This window comes from Capsicum annuum, chromosome 9 (assembly GCF_002878395.1).
Source record: "Capsicum annuum cultivar UCD-10X-F1 chromosome 9, UCD10Xv1.1, whole genome shotgun sequence".
Classification (NCBI taxonomy): domain Eukaryota; kingdom Viridiplantae; phylum Streptophyta; class Magnoliopsida; order Solanales; family Solanaceae; genus Capsicum; species Capsicum annuum.
In genome coordinates, this window is record NC_061119.1 from 213,087,599 (window position 1) to 213,111,584 (window position 23,986).

At 36.0% G+C, this 23,986-nt stretch overlaps 1 protein-coding gene across 2 annotated transcripts; it reads right to left on the reverse strand.

The window, feature by feature from the left end:
* Positions 1-3,158: 3,158 nt before the first annotated feature.
* LOC107852611 (probable ADP-ribosylation factor GTPase-activating protein AGD14) lies at positions 3,159-13,030 on the reverse strand. Of its 2 annotated transcripts, none has more exons than XM_016697642.2 (14): positions 12,845-13,030; positions 11,434-11,569; positions 8,758-8,819; positions 8,569-8,656; positions 8,389-8,450; positions 8,211-8,307; positions 7,623-8,033; positions 6,216-6,800; positions 5,981-6,121; positions 5,700-5,804; positions 5,516-5,596; positions 4,729-4,876; positions 4,615-4,657; positions 3,159-3,799 (listed from the first exon to the last, which is right to left on the reverse strand). In XM_016697642.2, the coding sequence occupies exons 2-14, from the start codon at positions 11,527-11,529 to the stop codon at positions 3,661-3,663; spliced, it is 2,058 nt and encodes a 685-aa protein (XP_016553128.1). In that variant the 5' UTR covers positions 11,530-11,569; positions 12,845-13,030; the 3' UTR covers positions 3,159-3,660. The 2 variants fall into 2 exon arrangements, with proteins under 2 accessions (XP_016553128.1, XP_047252488.1); XM_047396532.1 differs by lacking the exon at positions 12,845-13,030 and adding an exon at positions 11,657-12,463.
* Between the last annotated feature and the right edge of the window lie 10,956 nt (positions 13,031-23,986).

Here is a 23,986-nt window from a genome sequence, read left to right on the forward strand (position 1 = left end):
CAGCCTCTCCAACGAACTTCCAAAACTCCACCGGTATCTCATCCGGCCCCGTCGCCCTACCCCTTTGCATCCTGCGAACAGCCTGTCTAACCTCTTCTACCTTAAAACGTCTACAATAGCTAAAATCCTGACACTCCTCTGAGTGCTCCAGTTCCCCTAACACAATAGCTCTATCCCCTTCGTCATTCAAGAGCCTATGAAAGTACGACTGCCATCTATTCTTAATGTGGCCGTCCTCCACCAACACTCTACCGTCCTCCCCCTTAATGCACCTCACCTGATCGAGGTCACGACCCTTCCTCTCCCTAGCCTTAGCGAGTCTAAACAACTTTTTCTCCCCTCCTTTCCCCTGTAACCCTGCATACAAGCTCTCAAAAGCGGCCGTCTTAGCTGCCGTGACTGCTGACTTAGCCTCCTTCCTCGCTAGCTTGTACTCTTTCCTGTTTACCCGTTTCTCCTCTTCGTCCTTACTCCCCACCAACTTAGCATACGCCCCTTTCTTGGTCCCCACTTTCTTCTCCACCTCCTCATTCCACTACCAATCCCCCCGATGGTGCCCAGCCCGGCCACTAGAAACACCCAACACCTCACTTGCATTCTCCCTGATGCACCTAGCCGCCCTATCCCACATACTATCCACGTCCCCCCTACACTCCCACACCCCCATTCCCGCCAACTTCTCCCCTATCTCTCACACATTCACTGGCGTCAGGCCGCCCCACTTAATTCTAGGTCTACACTCCTTACTCCTCCTCTTTCCATTCTTCTTTATACCCAAATCCATAACCAAGAGCCTATGCTGGGTCGAAAGATTCTCACTTGGGATGACCTTACAGTCCTTACACAACGCCCTATCCCCTTTTCTAAGCAACAAAAAGTCAATCTGGGTCTTGGCTATCGCGCTTCGAAAGGTGATCAGGTGCTCGTCCCTCTTCGAGAAGCCTGAGTTCACCACCACCAGCCTAAAGGACCTCGCAAGCTCCAATAGGGTAGCCCCCTCTTCATTTCTCTCCCCAAAACCACAACCACCATGCACATCACCAAAGCCTCCCGGTAACGCCCCGATGTGCCCGTTGAAATCTCCTGCTACAACAATCTTCTCCGAGCTAGGCACGCCTCTCACCACCTCCTCCAAAGCCTCCCAAAACCGCATCTTCTCCTCCCCCTTCGATCCCACTTGCGGCGCATAAGCACTACACACGTTCAGGGTAAACCTCCGAAAGACCAACTTAATAGTCATCAACCTATCGTTGATCCTCTTCACCTCTACTACCTGACCTCTAAGCTCTTCATCTACTAAGATGCCAACTCCATTCCTACGCCTCTCGCTCCCAGAGTACCACAGCTTGTAACCATCCACATCCCTAGCCTTATACCCTACCCACTTGGTCTCTTGAACACACGCAATGTTGATCCTCCTCTTCCTAAGAATCTTCACAAGCTCTATGGACTTACCCTGAAGGGTCCCTATATTCCAAGACCCAACCCTCAGCCTACCGTCACTATCCACACGCCCTCTACTGCCCCCCCCCCCCCCCCCCCCCCCCCGCGGCCACACCTTGGCCTCCCTCCCACTCCCGCCCTTTCCTCATCCCCCGCCCCCACCACGGCCCCACGCCCCAACCCCCTCGGACCTGACCCTATCCACCCATTACCGCCCACAGCCACAACTACACGAAAGTATAAGAAAATATAAAGATATAAACGATGGTAGTAGCAAAGCAGCGGCAAGAAATACAAGGCTCACACAAATTCAAAGAAATACTCCAGGAACAAAACTATACTCAATTAGGGGGCAAACACCACTGGACTCAACACCCACAGCCCCAAACACAGATTCCCAAGCCGATAACCCAATCCAAGTAGTGCAAGAAACGACCACAGCAACAGCAACAACAGACAACAGGCAATATCCACAAATCCCACGCAAGTCAAGGTATAGGGGCTACTACTAGCATAATACGAAGAATGAAAGAATGCAGAATGAAGAATGAAATAACAAAGGTTAGAAGTCACCGGATTACGCTTGTAGACCAAGCCGGAAACCAAGCCCAGCGTTGACCGGCGTTCGGGGGGGTTCCGGTGCTGAGATGGAGCTGCGGCTGCTGGAGACCGAGGGAACTGGTCGGAACTGGTCGTCGTTTGGGTGCTGCGGCTGCTGGCTACCGGGCGGCGGGTGCAGACGGAGCTGCGGCTGAAGACAGCGCTTCGGCTGTTGGGCTGTTGTACCCCGCCGGCACCGGAGAGGGGGGGGACGGCTTGGAACCATAGGTCGGCGACGGAGGGCGGTGGGGAGCGGCGACGGGGGTCGGCGTCGGGGACGGGAGGTCGGGTCGGGTCGGCGCCGAAGGTCGGTGACGGCGACGGGGGCCGGGGACCGGGGCGAGAGGGAGAGAGAGAGGGTAGGGAGAGAGAGAGAGAGCCGTTAGAGAGAGAAAGGGCCGTTAGAGCGGCGACGGAGGTCGACGCCGGGGACCGGAGGTCGGGTCGGGTCGGCGCCGAAGGTCGGCGACGGCGACAAGGGCCGGGGACCGGGGCGAGAGAGAGAGAAAGGGTAGGGAGAGAGAGAGAGAGAAAGCCGTTAGAGAGAGAGCCGTTTCCAATTGATGGCTGGAAATGATGGCTGTTCATGATTGTTCGCGGTGGTAATTATACGCTGGAGGGTGAAAGAACAGCCGGATGCACTAAGCTCTCGCTATACGTAGAGTTCCCAGAAAAGCTATACCACAAGGATATAAGGATCTATTATATGCAGCTTTGCCTTACATTTCTTCAAAGAGCTGTTTATAAGACTTGAATTTGTGACCTCGCTATACGCAAAGTCCGGAGAAGGATCGAACCACAAAAATCTAGTATAAGGAATCTTACCTTACATATCTGCAAAAGAGTGTTTCCAAGACTTAGGAACTGTAACCTCCTCGAGGATATTGGTCAAAGAGAAGGGAAGGTCCTGCTTCCGGAATGGAGCTGTATGATGCAAGATTTTACGAGCATCATTTGTTCGCATTTTTGCACCTTCTAATAAACAACAAACATCATTTCCCGTATAATCCTACAAATGGAGTCTGAAGAAGGTGGTATTATACGCAACCTTACCTGTATCTTGTGAAAGTAGAGAGGCCGTTTTAATATACCTTCGGCTGTAGTAAAGCATATCAAAACAGCAAAGTTTTTTCCAATTTTAGAAGGCCAAAAGGAACAAAGAATTTAGATATTACATAAAATCCTATTGTACAAGTAATACAAAACTGTACAATACAGCTGAAATTCTACATTGACCACAACAATACTAGCAAAAAACAAAAATATGTAAAAACACTATAATTTCAAGGCTGGCAATGAAAACAGGGGATTAAAAAAGAAGGTTAATAAATAATAAAAAGAAAATAAGGGGACAAAAAAAGAATAATACACATTTTAGGTGCAGCAAGCAAAATGCACATGATAGATATGTCTCACAATGAAGGTTCCCATTCATTGATAAATCCTTTAGTTCCTTCCAGCACACTTCCTTTTGGCAGCAGTACAGTGGATCCGATGCTCGGTGACGATGCATATAACCCTTGGAAACGCCTCGAGCATAAAATATTCTACAACAAACAGCTACGAAAATTTCCTGACTCGAATTGAGAATTCAAGCACATTATGAACAAATTTTCTTTAGCCGAATGGGTTTCCTCCGGAAGAAGAGAAGGTGTTCTGGGTAGGGGGTGCTGAATATAGTCCACCCGACTGCTGATTCGAGTTTTGACCTCCAAAAGCAACCCCATCAAAGCCAAAATTTGCTATTCCTGGCGGTCTGCAAATTGAAAAGCATTCCTTCAGTATTACCTCTAGAATTTATGGATTCTTCAAATAATGAAAGTACGCCTTCTTGAGAAGGATAAGTTGAAAATTAAGCTGTTAAAGAAGGCCACCTTGCTAAAAAGGCTACAAAAATGAATTTCAGATTATAGATGTATGGTGGAAACAAGTATACACAATACAACGCCAACGAGTTTCAGGGTGTGTTACGTACGAAGGAAAATGTTTTCCATGTAAAATGTTCTCTTAGAATATATTCTCTAGGAAAATAAGTGGATTTTCTTACTTATTTTCTTGTGTTCTGTATGTATGTAAAAAATATTATCCTAAAATCATTTATCTATATAATCTAGACGAATACAATGAGGGTGGGGGTTGGATAGTGGCGTGTGAGATAGTGGGAATGGAGGGCTACAGGGATGGTGGCGTGTGAGATATTGGGAATGGAGGGCTACAGGGGTGGGGTGAAGATGAGGTGGGTTGGAGGGTGGGGAGGACACAATATGGAATGCCACTTGTAAACTGGTTTATCCTACTTCCTTCAAGGATCAGTTTCCTTGTTATTAAGCAACTTATTTTCAAAGAGAAAAAAACTTTTTGACCAACCGAACATTAGAAAATCGGAAAACATTTTCACCGAACACGCCCTCAGTCTACTTCCAGATTTAATATCATATAAGATTAACACTTAATTTGCTATGTCCTGCCAAGTACCTACATAGGGAAATGGCTGCTGGAGAAACGGTAAGATAGCTAAACCAATATTGGTTGGTGCAGAGTGTAAAAATGGAATAGCAATCACCAAAGTACCTTTGTGGCATGCTACCAGCTACTTGATGCCCCATGTATGAACCTAAAAATTAAGATTTCATCAGCATCCGAAAAATTGACCAGAGATCTAATACAGGGGATAACTGATACTACCTGGTGGAACCGCTGACGCATAAGATGGTGCTTGCTGAGGCATTCCCAGAGGATGAGAAGTTGGGGCACCGAGGCTGGATGTATGCAGCAATCCAGTTGGAGCTGCCATGTTTGGTAGTGCACCTTGTAATGATGCCATTGATGGAAACTGAAAAATGAAAATCCCAACGAGATCAAGAGACATTAAAAAACTATGCCAATTAACATATTTCTCACTAAAAGAAAGCTTTATCTCATCCTCTTTAGGGCCGAGCACAAAGGTTTTGCGGTTGTTGCAGCAATTAGTATTCGCCAACTTATCACATAAGTTTTTCTTTTTTTGTTGAGAATTAATAGAACAAGTAAAAAACTTCTAAACTAAAACATGATCAAGTTTGCTGCAGAAAAAAAAAACTTTTTATGATATTCATCTAAAGATGAAGCTCAAGTGCATATGATAATCAACTAATATCATCATAAGCTATCAATATCCCACTCTACATCTGATTTTAATGCTCACATCCTTTTCTTACAAGTCAACACAAATTGAAATGTCTTTAACATCAATCAGCTTATCATCAGTAAAATCCAAAAGGCATAAAACCAAACATATCCCTGTTACTACCCTCTCATTTACAACAAGAAAAATCTTTGGTACTTCCTTTCTTCTCTTTTTTCTAGTGGGGGCTGGGGGTCCAGTGGAAGAAGACGGTCCCTTGATTCTCTTTTAATATGAATGAATGCCTTGTGCATCATAAATTGTGACGAAACAAATCACTCAAACTAAGGTGACATTATTTTCACATACCGTTGGAGCTTGTGAAGTTGGTTCATTTATGGCATCAAAAGGATTTGATGATTTTGATGGTTGTGGTAAAGCATTTGGAGCCTGAAAAAAAAACAGTACATGAACAAGGGGCCAGCAAGTTAAGCATACTTGTGACAATAAAATAGCAGAGTTGAGCATAAAAACTTAGGGTCAGCACAGATACCATTGACATGTTGTACTGCATCGCGAATCCATAGCCATGCTGTGGACCAGTATGCCAGCCTGGAAAAACTCCAGGGACTGAAGAATAATTTACAGCAAACAAATCCTGCAGAGAAATGTATATTCCTCAAGACTACAGGAATTTTTTAAATGTATCGATCTATTAAAGAGAGAAAAGAACTTAACCTAGATAAATGTTCATAATTTAGGCTAAACAAATCTTCTAAATATATCATGTGTACTAGAGTCCAAAACATGATAAAACCATAGAAAAGAACTTACCGCAGGCAGTTCTTTTCTTCCGCTAGATTTGATTTCTACAGAATTGGCTTCCGGAAGGACAGGGTGTACAGCTTGAGGAGCTTGTGCAGTCGCAGAACTAGGAAAACCCAGTATGCTTGGGGCAACTGAAGAATTCCATTGCTGAAATAGCAAAGATCGTGATTCACAATGATCAGTACTGAAACACAAGGATACAGTGAGTTGGCGTCAACGACAATGCAGCACTAAAAGCTACCTGATTGGCAGAAGGTCCACCAGCAGCTGGAGTAGAAAGTGGTGATATAGCCTGTGCGCCACCCATAGGAAACAAGGAAGTCTGCTGAGGTTGCATATTCGACCATTGTCCACCGGGAGTATTTGCCAAGGCATTACCACCACTAACCGGCAGTGTTGATGTCGGTCCAGTGGATGCAGCCGGAGCACCACCTAGAGGAAATGCTGCTGAGTTGTCCATAGTTGCAGCTCCAGGAGCAAAACTACTGAAAGGAGTGAATGGAGCTGCACTGCCACCAGGACTTCCAGAAGGAGCAGTTGCAGTTGCAGGAGCTGACAACTCTGAGAGTACAGTTTCTAGAAGATTGGTGTTTGAAGGAGCTGGAGATGCTTTAACCTCTGCAAATGAATCAAAATTCGCCCAGTTATCAGCAGCAGATTTTGTTGGTTGTGCAGCGGGCATGACCGTAACAGATTGTTGTATTTGTGCTGCTGGTGCAGAAGCTGGGGGTTCAGGAACATCATCAAAATCGATTAATGAGGTTTCGGTCTTAAGTTCAACAGGGTTCCCGTTGGAGGACGCCAAACTACTGGAAGATGCAGTCCGCTGCACCATACACATAAAAATTATTTAGCAGCTTATTAAATTGGCAAGCAATGGCAACGCCATAAAAGAAAGAGTATACTGGTAAGTAATGTGGCGCATATTCCGCACCTTTGGTTAAATGAACAGTAGTGAGACATTTCAGGTAAAGCTCACACAGTTTGAAAATGCTAAGAGGTATGTGAAAAATCCAGATGCACATATTTCATAAGTATTTGTTAGATAAAAATTTTTGAGAAGAATCGAGAAAGAGCTTTTTGTAAAATATCGATGCTATCATTCTCCAGATATTTACTCACTCTAATAGTAAAACGTTTCCAAAAGATGTGTAACTATAACTATATCTTGTAATTTCCTGTTCTTTGATTTTTGCTACTATCTATTGTTTTGTATAGTTCGATTGTAGTATTACCTTCTTGAAGTACTGTTCTACTACTATCTGTTGTTGGTTTTTTTACTATCTATTGTCTCTTGTACTTCCATCAGTCTTTTTCTTGACCTTTTTGCCTTTAGCCGGGAGTCTATCGCAAACAGCTTATCCACCTCACCTCCGAGGTAAAGATAAGATCTCCATACACTCTACCCTCCCCCAGACCCCACTTTGTGGAACTACACTGGGTATGTTGTTGTTGTTGTTGTTGTGTAACTATATCAAAAATCAAAGCTACCATCATCCAAAAAGAAATAGATATCATAGGATGTCTTATGGGAACAAACCGGGATCATAATGGCTGTGTAACTAGATAATGAGAAACAAAGCTTAATACCATCATCTAAAAAAGTCAAATACCAAATGCTTGTTGTATAGGATATAATAATCCACACCTGAGTTTGCATGGAACCATCAGCAGCAGACCTACCACCATTGGTTTTTGGAGGTTCAATAACTCGAAGGGGAGATACACTATCTCCAAGAATCTCTCTAACAGGCCGTACCATTGGGGGACTGGATGTGTCGAGGTCGCTTGTCCGGTCAGGTGACATGCTTTCAAACTTGGATCCACCATCAGAAGTCCGACCGTCATCAGATCTCCTTCCATTCCCAAACCTATCCTCCCTTCGCCAGTCATTGATTACTTCAGCACGGGCAGGGCTTCTTTGATCATATCCAGGACTTCTACCACCACTACTTCTCCCACCGGGACTAGGCCTGTCGCTATATCGACGCTCATATATTTCCTCATTTGGTGGGCTTCGGGAGCCACCCTGGTAGGTATCTGTCTTCTCAGCTTCAGCCTGCAGATATCAAATATAATATGAAATAAAAGGAACGTGTTCAACTAGTGGGTGTCAAAGGTTTTAGAACAAGAAGATATGCTTAAGTGAGGCCATCATGGAAATTCTTCTCCCGTAAGAAGCATCATGAGCTTTTATGAAAGTCAAAATTGAGGATGAGCAGGATAGAATATGCACCATCTTTCCCCTTGGTGGCTTCTCAAAGCTCCTTTCACCGGAGTATCTTCTATCCACATACACATGCTTAATAAAATCACGAAGCCTCTCTACATTACTGAACACACAGACTATTAGAACGGCATTTTGTGCCAATAATAAGTATCAAATATATATACATTTCATTAAGTTCACAAACCTTCCATCTGGAAGAGAATTACGCTGTGGGTCCCATTCCTTCAAATATATTTCCTTTGCACTCTGTGTAAATGAACCCAAATAAGCCGCAAAAGCAAAAAGATAAAGGAGTCAGGCAATGAGCGATGAAAGGAATAGGAACATGACAGTGTGGCGCTTGTAGCAAAATGACCATGCATACCGCATTTCCTCCTCCTTGAAGAGCACTAACTTCTTGTGAGGTAAATTTAGCCATGGATACTGACTTCACTCTATGGGTGAACTCCCGACTGCCAATGGACGAAAGTTAAAGGAGTTTCTACTACTAGGAAACAATTTAAGCAACACCCAGGAATGATGGTTGCAGCATTTTATGAATTACAGCACTTACTGTAAACCGCTGCATGTTGTGCAAACAAATGTCCAGAAATTAGTGCAAACATATTGCGGCCCCTGTTAGACAGAAAAGTATAAGATATATTACCATACATCTGTGTTATTTCATTAGATAAGAAGACTGTTGATGATATTTAAAGAAACCTGCTATGCAACTAAATTCAGACATGTATAACAGAGGCTATCAATGGAAGCAAAGAAAAAACATCCAAGAAATGACACATGAGCCTCTACGGTTTATACATTAACAAGTCACTTAATTTACGGCAAAGTTATACAAGAATTATAATAGAAAGATTGTAATATCATCAATAATAATCAGTAGAATCTTTTTGTATTTTTCTTGTCAAAAATATAGTGAATAATAAGCAATGGATTGTTAGGTTACTGTATTTATTATAGTTGTTAAGTTCATCCTATTAAATTCTAGGTACACGGTGCATCATTTAAAACAATTCTTTGATTTAAATAGGATAAAAACTTGTTTCCAATAATACCTTTAGCCTAAATTAAATCACTTAATCTAATATCGGTTTTATTAACATTCATAACTAAATTTTGCTTAATTTAACTTTAAAATATTGAAGAGGAGCCTTGGAGTAATTGGTAAAGTTGTTGCCATGTGACAGAAGGTCACGGGTTCAAGCCTTGGAAACAGCCTCGCGCAGAAATGTAAGGTAAGGCTGCATACAATACACCCTTGTGGTGGGGTCCTTCCCCGTACCTTGCGCATAGCGGGCGCTTTAGTGCACCGGGCTACCTTTTCAACTTAAAACTATTGAGCTACATAATTATCATTATAGCTTTTATTTTTATTAAGGACAAGATATTTTAAAGAGGAAATTTAGAAAGAGGTATGTCGTATACAAAAACGTTACATGAATAAATAGATCTTGCAATCATCTATTGAACATAATATTATGAAACTTTCTTTTAATGATAAAATCATTAAATGTAAGCGTAATAGTTTAAAGGGAAATTTTGACATTTATGTGTTCTAATGCATGTATTGCTAATAGTTGTAGTGTTACGACGCAATGAATACAGTATAAAATAATGTTCCAATTGCAACATAACTAATGCCAGGAGTATTTTTTATAGGTAATGTTAATGCAGGGATTATTACTAAAAGGGTAGCCTGGTGGTGCATTAAGCTCCCGCTATGTGTGGGGAGTATTTTTTATAGGTAATGTTAATGCAAGGATTATTACTAAAAGGGTAGGCTGGTGTAGCATTAAGCTCCCGCTATGTGTGGGGTCTGGGAAAGGGCCGGACCACAAGGGTCTATTGTATCCAGCCTTACCTTGCATTATTACTATTGCAATTAAAACTAGCACTATATCCGCATAAAATTAATTTACCACAGAATTATTTCCAGTAATACAACTAATCAAACAAAAGGAAAGGAGATGGAGCAGCCTTTATCTACAATGACACTGGATATATCTAGTTAATAAATGGGTTTCTTATCTTAAATATGTATGTCGTACACAGACAAGAAATTCAAACCAAAATCAATATGACAATTCTCTCATCATCGGTAAAGGCACTGTTTCATCTTAAGATAAGCATGCTGGAAAAAGGGCTTGCATTTTCCACATGCAAACCATGTCTACTTAAACTCGTCAAATGCACATCTAGACACTTCAACTTGTCCTCATGGTGTCTCGTGGACACCCCATGCTAATGTGGCACATAAATTTGAGGTGTTTAGATAGATCATCATTTTGTAAGTAGTGTTCAATCCACTCAGTGGAGTGTTTAATTGACTCCGTGGAGACAAGTTGAAGTGTTTGTGTGCATTGAATGACAAAAGATATATCATCAGCAGTAGAAGAAACAGTGTCTTCATCATTGATAAAGGCCAATAACCGGTGAAGTCGAATATGAAAAATTACATAAACAAAGCATTAACAGGTCATTTGGTTCACATGTGAATTATGTGTAACTAGAATGGAAGGATTATTGGAGCATTGACTATCAATAAAGAGATTGTTATATGGTTAAGAAAAAACATAGAGATTGTTATAGAAGTAATTTTACATGGAATGTTATGTAATACTTTAAGGAAATTTTAAATGCTTTAATATTCATATTGTGAATGAGCAGATTCTTATTCGGTTATTCCATATTCTATCCCGCATAAAGTAATGCATAGATTCTCGTACAACTTAATGTAGAAATTATTTAAATTGCCAACCAAACCCAGCAGGATTATTTTTCCTAATTTCTCAAACCAAAAAGCGCATATTCTTATGTGGGATTTAACGCTGGCATTATTTTTCTTAATCCCTCAAACATTGTATTTTCTTATGTGGGATATTATGCTGGGATAGTGGGATAAATTTTCTTAACCCCTCAACCTAATGATCCTTCAAGAATCAACAGTCTTAGGGATAAGAAGAAAGTACTGCAAAGGAGTTGAAGTTAGTTTAAAGCAGTGAAAGCAACTTAGTTTAAAGCAGTGAAAGCAAAGGAGTTGAAGATGTAAATTTTATTTCCAAAAGACAGAGAAGAGTCTATATTCGAGTTCACAACAATGTTAGGAACTTTGACCCTCCCTGCCTAAAATGGGACAGCATTAAATAGAGCAGAACAGAGTGCATAAATGATCCATATAATCGACAGGATTTATTTTTTTAAAATAACAGACAGGATAGATCAAACTTACCAAACTATTACAGTTTATACAACGCCGATTGTCGGGAAGCTTGAGCAGATTCCGTATAGTTCTTTCATTCCTCTCATCCTCTCTTCGGTTTGCCATCTCTTCACAAGAAACAGCAATCACCTCTCTCCTCAACTTACTGCCAAAATCAAACAAAAAAATCATCAATTCCAGTAAGACGATCACTTAAAGTCACATAAAGCAGCTATCTTTTTCCTCAACTGACCGACAAAAATCACGAATTCAAGTAAAACGATCAATTGAGTCGCATAAACCAGCAATCAAAACACTATTATCTTAAATTACTGCAAAAAATCACACACGAACTCATCAATTGCAGCAAAACGATCAACTCAAGTCACATACACCAGAAATCAAAGCCCTGTTATCTACGCTTACAGCCAAAAATCACACACAAAAATAAAAAAAATCAAATTCACATAAATGAGAAATCAAAGCCTTATTATTCTCAATTTACTGATAAAATCACCAATTCTAGTAACACAATAAATCGAATCACACAAAAAAAACATTAATTCAAGTAAACCGATAAACTAAAGTCACACAAACGAGAAATCAATTCCCGATAAACAAATAGATTATATGGATCATTTATGCCTAAAACACAGTCACACATTAATTCAAAAAAAATAATCAAATTCACATAAACGAGAAATCAAAGCCCGATTTTTCTCAATTTACTACTAAAGTCACACGACAAATCACCAATTCTAGTAACACAACAAATCAAATCACACAAAAACTCATTACTTGACTTCAAACAATCAATAACAAGCAATCAAAGCCCTATCCTCTCAACTTACAGCCATAAATAACACCAAATCTCATCAATTACAGTAAAACGATCAATTTAAGCTACATAAACTAGCAATCAAAGCCCTATATCACACAAAAACTAATCAGTACCAATAAAATCATCAATTGAAGTCATTTTACTGGAAAACTCATTTCACTTCCAGTACAATGATCAATTTAATTCACGTAAACCGACACTCAAAATCCTATTTTCTCAACTTACTTCCAAAAATCATCAATTCCAGTTAAATCATCAATTATCAATTCCAGTAAAATCATCAATTAAAGTAACATACAACTCATTTCGCAAACATAATCAAACAAAAAAACTTCAAAGAAAACTCATTTCACTTCCAGTACAATGATAAATTTGATTCACGTAAACCGACAATCAAAATCCTATTTTCTCTAAAATCATCAAAAAAAATCATCAATTAAAGTCAGATACAACTCATTTCGCAAACAAAATCAAACAAAAAACTTCATAAATTCAAACTTCAACTGCATCAGATCTGGTAAATCCAAGTCACAAAAACTGAACAGTTAACTAAAAACAAACAAAAAATACGTATCAACATGAAGACAAAGGAAGAGTAACCTTGATCGGTTTGAAAGAGGAAACTAACAGCTTTCGTACAGCTCACAATGCTTCCTCTTTTGGCCCCAAAAATGTAGAGAGAGAAAGGGGGTGAGGGGGAGTGGGCGAGGGGGGAGGTACGGGAGGAGAAAATATAGGGTGTTTCGCGGATACAAGGGAAAAACTGAAATAATGGTCAGAATTTTTGACTTGCTGTAGACTTGGAATGTTGTTAATTAATAAGGTGTTTTAAAAGGCAGCTTTGATAAGATTCGTTTTGGATGAGGCACTAGCAAAATGGTTGGAGAGTTTTGAGATTCGTCATGCACCGATGCTAGCAAAAATGGTTTGGAGCTTACTAATATTTGACGAATGATAGATTTGGAATGTTGTTATGTAACACAATGTTTGAAAAGCTGGTTTTGATGAGATTCGTTCTGGACGAGGCACTAGCAAAATGGTTGGGGAGTTTTGAGATTCGTAATGGTTTGGAGATCACTAATGTTTGACTAATGATAGATTTGGAATATTGTTATGTAACACAGTGTTTGAAAAGACGGTTTTGATGAGATTCGTTCTGGACGAGGCACTAGCAAAATAGTTGGGGAGTTTTGAGATTCGTAATGGTTTGGAGCTCACTAATGTTTGACTAATGATAGATTTGGAATGTTGTTATGTAACACGGCGTTTTAGAAGACAGTTTTGAGATTCGTTCTGAACGAGGCACTAGCAAAATGGTTTGGGGCGTTTTGAGATTCATCTTGGACGGATATTTTACCAAAATGATTTGGGGCGTTTTGAGATTCATCTTGAATGGGCACTACCAAAATGATCTAGGGCTCACGAATGTTTGATTAATGATAGACTTGGAATGCTATTATATAGACAGTGTTTTAAAAGATAATTTTGAGACTCGTTCTAAACTGACGCTAGCAAAATAATTTGGGGCTCACGAACTTTTAACTAGTGAATAGACTTGGAATGTTGTTAAAGAAACAATGTTTTAAAAGGCAATTTTGAGACTCATTCTAAACTGACACTAGTAAAATGGTTTGGGGCTCACTAATGTTTGATAGCGAAAGACTTGGGATGTTGTTATGAACAGGTTATTTAAAGACAGTTTTGAGACTCGTCATGAATAACACTGAAAAAATAATTTGAGACTCACCAGTAGACAGTAGGTCTAAGTTATGTAAGGCTTATGTGCAACTTTCATATAACTCAGAATGCTTTCTATTTTGGACCAATATACGTATTTCTTTTAACTCAATTTTCATGAATCACTTTCATTTTTACTCAATTAAGAAAAAAAAATGATCTATTTCTATCTTTAGTAACATTATAATCTGTAGTTTTAAAATATCTATTTTATGCCTAATGAAATAAATTATAGTCATACAAATAACTTAGACTTATTTTGGATCACACTTTCCTTAATTTTTTTTATTTGATTCTGTATCATGTCAAATTAGATCAGATAGATAAATTGCGACGGGAGTAGAAAGCTAAGGGGTTGTTTGGATAGGGTGGGAATTAGGGAGGAGAAAATATAGAGTGCAGCGCGGATGCAGGGGATTAAGTGTATCTGATTATTTTGACGGGTGATGGAATTGGAATGTTGTTATGGAGACAGGTCATACATGGCGGCCTTAAAATTACACATATGCCCCCAAAATTGCTTTCTCACTTTCCAAATACTTTTATTAATTACTTGTACTTTTTTTTTTTTTTTTGTGACAGTTACTATTTTGACTTTAAAAAAAAAAAGTTTGAAATTAAGTAAAAAAAGTAGTAAAATTTTGTTTGCATGAGTGTTTGTTTAGATTAGTGTTTTTCTCTTCTTGGCTATAGAATTACTCTTGTGGTAATACATACTTTCTCCGTCTCAAATTATTGATCCCAAATTTTTTAATTTGAATTCTAATTTTGCTTGTCTTTTTTTATTAATCAAAATAAGATAATATTTTTTTCACTATATTCTTAGTAATTGATTACTTTTTGTTACTAACATTGAATTATCAAATCTTTAAAAATGTTGCAAAGACTTTGATAATTCTATAATTCTAATTATCCATGCAAAAAGTGTCTTGGTATCAGTCATATAATAACTCTATCAACATTGAAAGTAACAACATGACGCAATTAATAGGGATAAAATGATAAAATTACATTATCAATCATTATTTTCTTAATCGCTGTATCATTTCAAATTGGAACGGGTAATTTGAAACAGAGAGAATACTATTGTCTTATTCCCTCCATTTAAAAAAGAATGACCTAATTTTCCTTTTTATTGTAATTTAAGACGGAGGGGGTTGTATTTAATGAAGATTGTAATGGAACGGACAGAAACGTTCATCCTGAATAAAAGATCTTAAACCTGAATTTAAGTATTTTTCCTCCCATTTTAATTGATTATTTTATTAAAAATAAATATTTCATATTAGTTGATCACTTATTAAATTAAGATAAAATTAATTATTTTTTCATTTTACCCATACAATTACAATCACAATTCCGATATTCATCCATATATCTAATGTATATTATTAATATGGGTAAAAGATAAAATAATAAAATTCATTATTTAATTTATGATTTTCTTTATTAATGTGTCAAGCAAAATGTGCCCAACTAAAATGGGACGGAGGGAGTATTCTCTTTAATGAGCCTTCTTAAGCATGGCCAGTCCGAATTAATATAGGAGAAGAAAAAATGAACAAGGGGATTACAAGTCGAGGAATTCAATCCTCACCAATAAGATGAAAGGTCTGGATAGTCAACAAATTAAACTAGTAAGATTATCGATGATAAATCAATATAAAGGTAGTAAATCGCCCATAAACAGAGTTGAGCATACTTTGATTCAAATTGAAAAAATCAAAAAAACAAATCAAAATTTAATTTTGGTTAATTTAATAAGTAAACAAACTGTCAAACGTCTTGCGAGTTATGTCTCTAATCCTAAGTGTTTATTTTAACATTGGTTGTTGACTTGTTTCAGGCTTTCAGCGATGCCTCAAGGAGACGAGACATCGAGTATCGAGTTTTCGACTGCAGTTATATATTATGTTAAACTCACGGTTATTTTATTTCATTTAATGCGTGTTGAGTTATTTATATTTGAGAATGAAAAATAGGTCTGAAAAAAAATATTTTCTAGAAAAATCACCAATTTTAAATGTTCAGTCATGACAAAGAAAGACTCACTACTTTAATCTTCAAAATCAAAATAAAAACCCGACATAATCAAATCGAATTTGTAGAAATCAAACCAAACCAAATTTATTTTGATTTGGTTATGGTTGTCATTTTCATCATTTTGAAAAACAAAAAATCGAATCAAGATTAAATAAACAAACCGAACAAGCGTAATGCCCACCCCTATTCATAAAAACAAGAACACTAACTGAATCTCATAGCGATATTCTGTTATTTCATACTCGTCTTACCATATTATGAATTTTGATATTAATTGTTGAGTTATATTAATTTTAAAATATTTTAACATAATATAATATTATCGTTTCGAGTGAAGTTCTTATGAAAATCCAAAATACTTAACTATTACTATATCTTATATGCAATTTTTCTTTTCAACTACTCCTTCCGTCCCATTTTACACGTCCCAAATTAGGATGGCACAATTATTAAAAAATAATAAATAATATGATTAGTTTATCATAGTACCCCTATTAAATGATGTTTATATTTTAATTTAAAAAAAAAATTAATGCAAAGGGTAAAATATGAAAAAAAAATGTCTTATTTTGATAAGTAAAAAAGGACAAGTAAAATAGGACACTAGACTAAAAAATTTGGGACGAGTAAAATGGGAGGAAGTATATATCAATATTGAAATTTTGATCATGCATACAACATTATGTCGTTAGAGGGCTAAAGTTTAAAGGGGATCTTTGATATTTTTTTTATTTTAAATTTTGATCATGCTTGACATGGGTCCCATAACTTTTTTTTTTTACCATTCGGCGTTCGGTGTCCGCAGTAGAGCTTCGATTAATTCGGGTTGCAGGGTCCATTAAGGGAATAGTGCTCCCAACAGAATTTTCTCCATACTCAGAGTTCGAACTCGAGACCTTTGATTAAGGGTGAAGCAGTCTTACCACTGCACCACAACCCATGTTGGTGGTCCCATAACATTACAAAGCTAGGAATATTGATAATTTAATTTTGACCTATTGTTGAATAATGATTCATGAAAAGTAAAAGAAGGTGAAATTTTCACACTCAATTTGTTATTAAAAATTGTAAAATTATAACTAGCCACCATTACAGGGACAGCTATATATTTTATTTATTTAATGTTGAATTTTGAACAAATCTAAAAATATATTTATAATGATGATTTGGTTTATGGCACATGGACCAACTAATCAACGTTAAAATAGTAAAGTTTGATAGGAGTAATATTTATTTAGTTTAAAATAGTTAATTGCCCTTTTAGATTAAATCTAAGTTTACTTTTTATATTTTATGTTTTGGTCCTCACATGCAATTGCTGTCATTTGATGTCTCATTTTCATGAGGATTTATCATTATAGTGTTAAGTGGTGGTGATAATTTTAATATTTTCTGTTAAAATAGTAAGTAATTGTTTTTTAAAATGAATCTCACTTTACTTTTTTATATTTTAATGTTTTTAAGTATTCACATGCGATTGCTCTCAATTGATGTCTCATTTTCATGAGGAATTATCATTAATATAGTGTAAAGCTACCAAGCTTTTGTATAATTTCTATTCATAAACCATCACTATTATTCCACTGAATATTATCTAATTAACTAACTTATAGTATATATATATATAAATACCCAGTGGCGGACTCAGGATTTAAGGATTATAGGTGCTTAAAAAATTAAAAAGCTGAAAAAAAGTAAAAAATTGTCTCAACGAGGTTCGAACCCGGGATGTCCCTTTCAATGAAGAACCTTAAGATCAATCTTAATGCAGTGCACCCAGCCAACTTTTTGATTTAATGGGTGTTTTTATATTTTTTATATCTATTTTTGTATATTTTCTATGTAATTATACCTATTCCGCATCGAGTTTACGGGGTGCCGAAGCACCAAAAAAAAATGTAGGTCCGCCCCTGATATACCTTCTTTCTATCTTAAAAGTAAAGAAATTATTTCTGATACACAATTAATTTAAGAAAAAATAGTTCAAAAAAAAAAATCAAACGAAAGCAAAAACATAACAAAGTAATATGAATAGTAACTACAAGGAAAGTATGCGTTATCAAAGTACAAAAAATAACATATAGTAACCAAACTGAAGGACAACAAACTACAAAATAATACTTTGACTACTAGTATGGATGGATAGCAAGACAACACACTAATACTATCTATAAACTTTCTATCTTAATTTGTGTTCTCCGCTACTTTCTAGCTAATATCAAATCCTCGGTAAGCTAAAACCGCGGGGTAAACTTTTATGACTCGTTTGGCCATAGATTTCTCAAGTATATTTTGAAAAAAAACTTTGGCAAATAATTCAAATTCTCAAATACTAAAAAAAATTATTATCTGGATCAAATTTCATTTTCTGAGAACTTTTGCGAATGAAATGTGTTTCCCAAATATTATGGTCAAACACTGTGCAAAACTTCACCCAAAAATAACTCATCAAAAATATTTGTGAATTTATGATCAAACGCTAGCTTAATGTTTACCGTAGCTAAGCTACTCAAAAATGTTTTCAGGTGTCAAAAATAGTTTCAAAGTTACAAAACTCTAAGGGGTCGTTTGGTGTGAGGTATAAGGGACAAAAAATCGCTGGATAAAATAAAAGATTGTTTTTATTCCATGTTTGATCGAAGGTATTAGTTAGTATCAGGATTATTTATCTCACTATTTCTACCATAGTGATGGAATAAGTTATCCCATGAAATAACTAAGTCCGAAACGAATTATCTCGTAAGAACTCTTTCCTAACCAAATGAACCCTAAAATGAGTCTTCCAAACACACAATAGTTCAGTACCAAAAGGAACTCTTTATAATTTAGCACTATAGCCTAATCAGATTTCACTGCAAAATTAAAGTTTTGGGTACACCTTTCTATGGACTTTTCCACCTTTTATAGTGAGTAAAATAGGACCATAACTTTCATTGCAACTACAAAAAGAATGGGCAAATAGAAAGACATCATAGCAAAGTTACCAACATCATGTAATAAAGCTTTAATACCAACTATTTAAATATAGATTAATACTACCAAGTTTAAATAAACTTTTGACCTAATGGGCCTTTTGTTGATTAAGCAAACAAAGTGCAATCTTGTCCATAAAATGTGAGATTAATAGTCTGATTGATAGAATGTTGCTTGCTATGACAAGAGCGGTGCGAACAATAAAAACTAGAAAAAAATAACATGAACATATACCATAATTTATTATATTTATACAAATTTTTACACTTATTACAAAAATCTCAACGAATTATGTATCTTCATTTGATGTATCGGGAGCGAATTATGTATCTCGACAGTAATCGAAAAAAATGTATTGGAAGATAATTATGTATCTTCACAAAAAGAAAAATGTATCTTCGTTGGATGCATCAGGAGTTACTTATGCATCTCAAAAGATCCAAAATCAGGATTTTCAATAATTATGTAAAATGTCAGAATTTTATAATAATTAAGCTCCAAGCTGTCAGGATTTATGTTATTTGTCCTTATTACTATGTCTTAATCCAAACTAATTGGGTCGATAATATGAATCCTTAATATCATAAAATGTGTTGTTTAGGTCCTTATTACTAACATCATTTTGAGTATGATGCAAAAGGGACAATTTTTTTTTTAACATTTTTGCTCCAACAATTAAAGAGGTTGTCTCAACAAATATCAAAGTTGTTCGACAACTTTGCTAAGTTGTTCGACAATTGTGCAAAATTATTGGACAACTTTGATAATTGTTGAGACAACTAACGCAGTTGTCGAACAATTGTCCTAGTTGTTTAAGCGGCTTTATTTCTTTTAATTTAATAATATTGAGGGACCCAGTTATCCCTTTTTTTAAATTAAAAACTTGAGAGGGTCTTTGAGCTCATTTTTCTCGTCAACTCACTATAAAAGCTTAGAATATACTAAAAGTGTATTTAAATGTTGAAATTGCACAATATTCCTTTAAATGAGTCAATCTTTAGCTTTTTCCAAAAAAGACCGTCTTTAGTTTTTGCCCATCAACAACTGAACTTATGTCTGGTGGGCGTAAGTTCTTTATAAACTGAAGTCATGCGAAGATACGATGGAGATGTCTATGATACAAAATACATACTTACGCTCCACAATTTTTTTAAAATTTTTTTGCTATGAGGGGCATAAATTAAAGATGACGACAATAACATATACGATGTCATCCCACAAAGTAGGGTCTATGAAGAGTAAATTATATGCAACCTTGTCTTAGATGTAGAGAAGTTGTTTCTCATAGACTCTCCGCTCAAAAAAGAAACATTAATTAAAGATTAGCACAAAAGAAGGTGTATAAGTGTCAATAACCTTATTTAAGTTAGGTTCATTTTGATGTGATTTGGTTTTGTTGGACTTGAGCTGAGGGTCTTTTGAAAACAACCTCTCTACTTTCATGAGGTAGTGATAAGGTCTGTGTACGCTCTATCTTCCCCAAACCCCACTTGTTGAATTTCACTGAGCATGTTGTTGTCATTTTGATGTGATTTGGTTTTGTTGGACTTGAGCGGAGAGTTTTTTGAAAATAACCTCTCTACTTTTTTGAGATAGTGATAGCGTCTGCGTACACTCTGCCTTCTCAGATCTCGCTAGTTGAATTTCACTGAACATGTTGTTGTTATCATTTTGATGTGATTGTAAAGAGAGGGATGAATGAATGCCTAATTCTGACAATGTTCAATGGTCACTGGGCCCAACCAAAAGTTGGATCTGCAACAGATAAGGCCCACAATTAGTTGAGGTATGATCTGGTCCACTTAAAGAACTAATGGGCCCAACCTTCTTGAATTTTTGGCCATTCACCAAAAAGCCTAGAAAATCGGAGAATAGCCACTTTTCATACTGTTGATCATGATTAAATTAGCCACTTTCAAAAGTAACCAAACTTAGCTATTTAATGTTAATTGGACAAAAGTACTCCAAACTAAGCACAAAATCTAGGCTTCTTCTTCATTGCATCTTCCATAAATGAAACACCAAACAGAAAATGATTAAATATGCCCTTAAACTATGTAAAATTGAGGAGTATGTAGTTAATATTTCAACACAAATATGTCCTTATCATACAATACTTAGTTCAAATTTGTCCTTATTTTAGTGACATCGGCCACTTAACCTAATTAGATGATTATTAATAGAAAAAATAATATAAACATACACCTTAACTTACCATATTTACACTAATTTCCACCCCTATAGAGTAATTACAGAAATTCCAACTTATTATGTATCTTCGTTGATTGTATCGGGAGCTAATTATGTATCTTGACAGACCCAAATTAAAAAAAAAAATCAAATCGGGAGCTAATTATGTATCTTCGTTAGATGTATTATTTATCTCGACAGATCAAAATTAAAATTTTTAGAAATGATGTAAAATATCAAAATTTTCAATAATTAAGCTTCAAACTAGATGAAAGAAATCTTGGAGTTTGAGCTCCATGAAGTTCACTTGACATTGTATTTCCTTTTCTTACTAATTGTTGTTAACTTGTTATGAATTATTTTAGTTGAGGTTATATCAAAAATAACCTTTTTACCTTTCATTAGGTTAGGATTAAGGTTGTATACATCATCTTTTTCAGATCACACTTGTTAAATTAATATGACGTTGTCGATAGTGAATGCAATTTCACTGTTTTTCACATGAACTCGATCTTAACTATTGCATGTCCGTTTTTTATTGGTTGTTGTTATGCTTTACTTGAACCGATGACCTATCGAAAATAACTTTCTCTATCTTTATTATAGGTAGAAGTAAGATTGCATACATATAGCACGTTGCCACAATATTTCCTTTACTTGACCTGTGGTTTTGTCGGAAACAACCTTTCCACCTTTCATTGGGTAGGGTTAAGGCCGCACACACACCATGCTTTTTAAATCACGCTTGTGGAATTAATATAACGTTATTGTCGATAGTGAATGCAATTTCACTATTTTCTATATGAACTCGATCTTAACTACTATATGTTCATTTCTTATTGATTGTTATTATGCTTTACTTGAACCGATGACCTATCGAAAATAACTTTTTCTATCTTTATTATAAATGAGAGTAAGATTTGTATATACATATCACGTTGCACTGATGAAATAAAGCTCAATGTATTATTGTTGTTGACAGTGAATGCAATATAACTAGTAGTCAACAAAGCTAGTGAAACATTTTAAAACTCCCATTTTTTATATATGTGGGAATAATTGATAGCTAAACTCTTCTAGCTTCTAAAAGGTCACTTGCTTTTGATAGAATATGCTTATACCCCTTCTTTTAGAAAAAAATAAAATAAAAGACTTTTTTTTTAAAAAAAGAACACTCCCAAAATTTCCAACTTTATTTTTGATGATAGGCACGTGGATAACATGAATCTACAGTGAATTTTTTCTTGTATTAATTTTGTCTTCTTCAAAAGAACTCATTATCTCATGGACCAATTAGCTGTAGAAACTAGACCCCACTCAACTGAGATGAAAATACATATACTACACTTTTAAAGAATCAATAATGGGAGCTCAGTGACAATAAAAAATAATATATTTGCGGAGATAGCATTTTTATTAAGTAATTTAAAATATAATTAAGAAGTAAATGCATGGAGAGGTTGAACATGGTTCAATATCTAAGTATATATATATATAGATAAAGTCATTTTAGCTATATATAAATAATATAATTTTTAATTGAAGAAAACTCAAATGAACTCTTCGATCTTACTGACTTCCATCAGTGGCGGAACCAGAATTTTCACTTTAGAAGTGAATATATGAATTAGTCGGAGAAAGTTCAACATCTACTATAAATACATAAAAAATAATTTTAGCCATACATAAATAGTACTCCCTCCGTTTCAAATTATGTGTCATCATTTCCTTTTTAATCTATTCCAAAATAAGTGTCGTATTTTCTTATTTTTCCAACTTTTTAAAGGTACAATTACCCTTTTACCCTTATTGGTCCCACTTAATTAAAAAAAAAATATTGACATATTTTTTTATAAAGAATAATTTGATAAACTTTACCAAGTCTTCCTTTATTTCTTAAACTCCGTGCCCGGTTAAATGACGACACATAAAATGAGATGAAGAAAGTATAATTTTCCATCGAAGGAGTTCGGATGAACCCCCTTATCCATAGGTGGTTCTGCTCCTGCAACCCATGAATATAATGGAGTCTAGAGAAAATGATTGTATGCATCTTTTTTCTTACCTTATTAAGATTAAGATATTATTAATAGACCATCGACTTAAATAAAATATATATAAAAATTAAATATATAAAACAAATACAACAATTAAAAAAAAAGGTCATGATGAATATGGAATGAAAGTCAATAATGGACCTCATGAGTCATGGCCCCTTAAATAATTTAATGCTTATCTGCCCTCACTCTATAGTATTTATTGTTGTATAATTTTGTACATGTAGACAAAGTTTTTGAACTCAATTGTAGACCCCCTCCATGTCTTAATATGTTTATCTTATCCGCCAAATATTCCTCTTTAATTTGCTTCCCTTAAATAGTCATAAAAAAACTATCATTATGTGTTATTCTTGTGTAAGTGCATGTTAATCTTCTTTGTATCGTTTAAATTTATCAGATATTTTAAAGAAACACAAGATATTTTTTTTGAAAAGTTAAATGACGATACAAGTCTAGCATCATCAACACGATCGAGTCCATTATCATTTATGATTCCTAAAATTTATACGTGGACGAAATGAGCGAGCTCGATGGGCTCATGTGCGCAACATTGCTTAATGCGTTAGAGAGAGAGGAGAGTTGAAGTTGCGATATTAAGAAGAAATAAAATGATTACGAAAATGAGCTCATCAAAGTCTGATTCTAATATCACGATGAAATATTCAAGTATTAAATCAAAATTAAGACCATAGATAGGGTCACTTAGAACAATTTAATATAAAAAATAAGGAAAAATTAT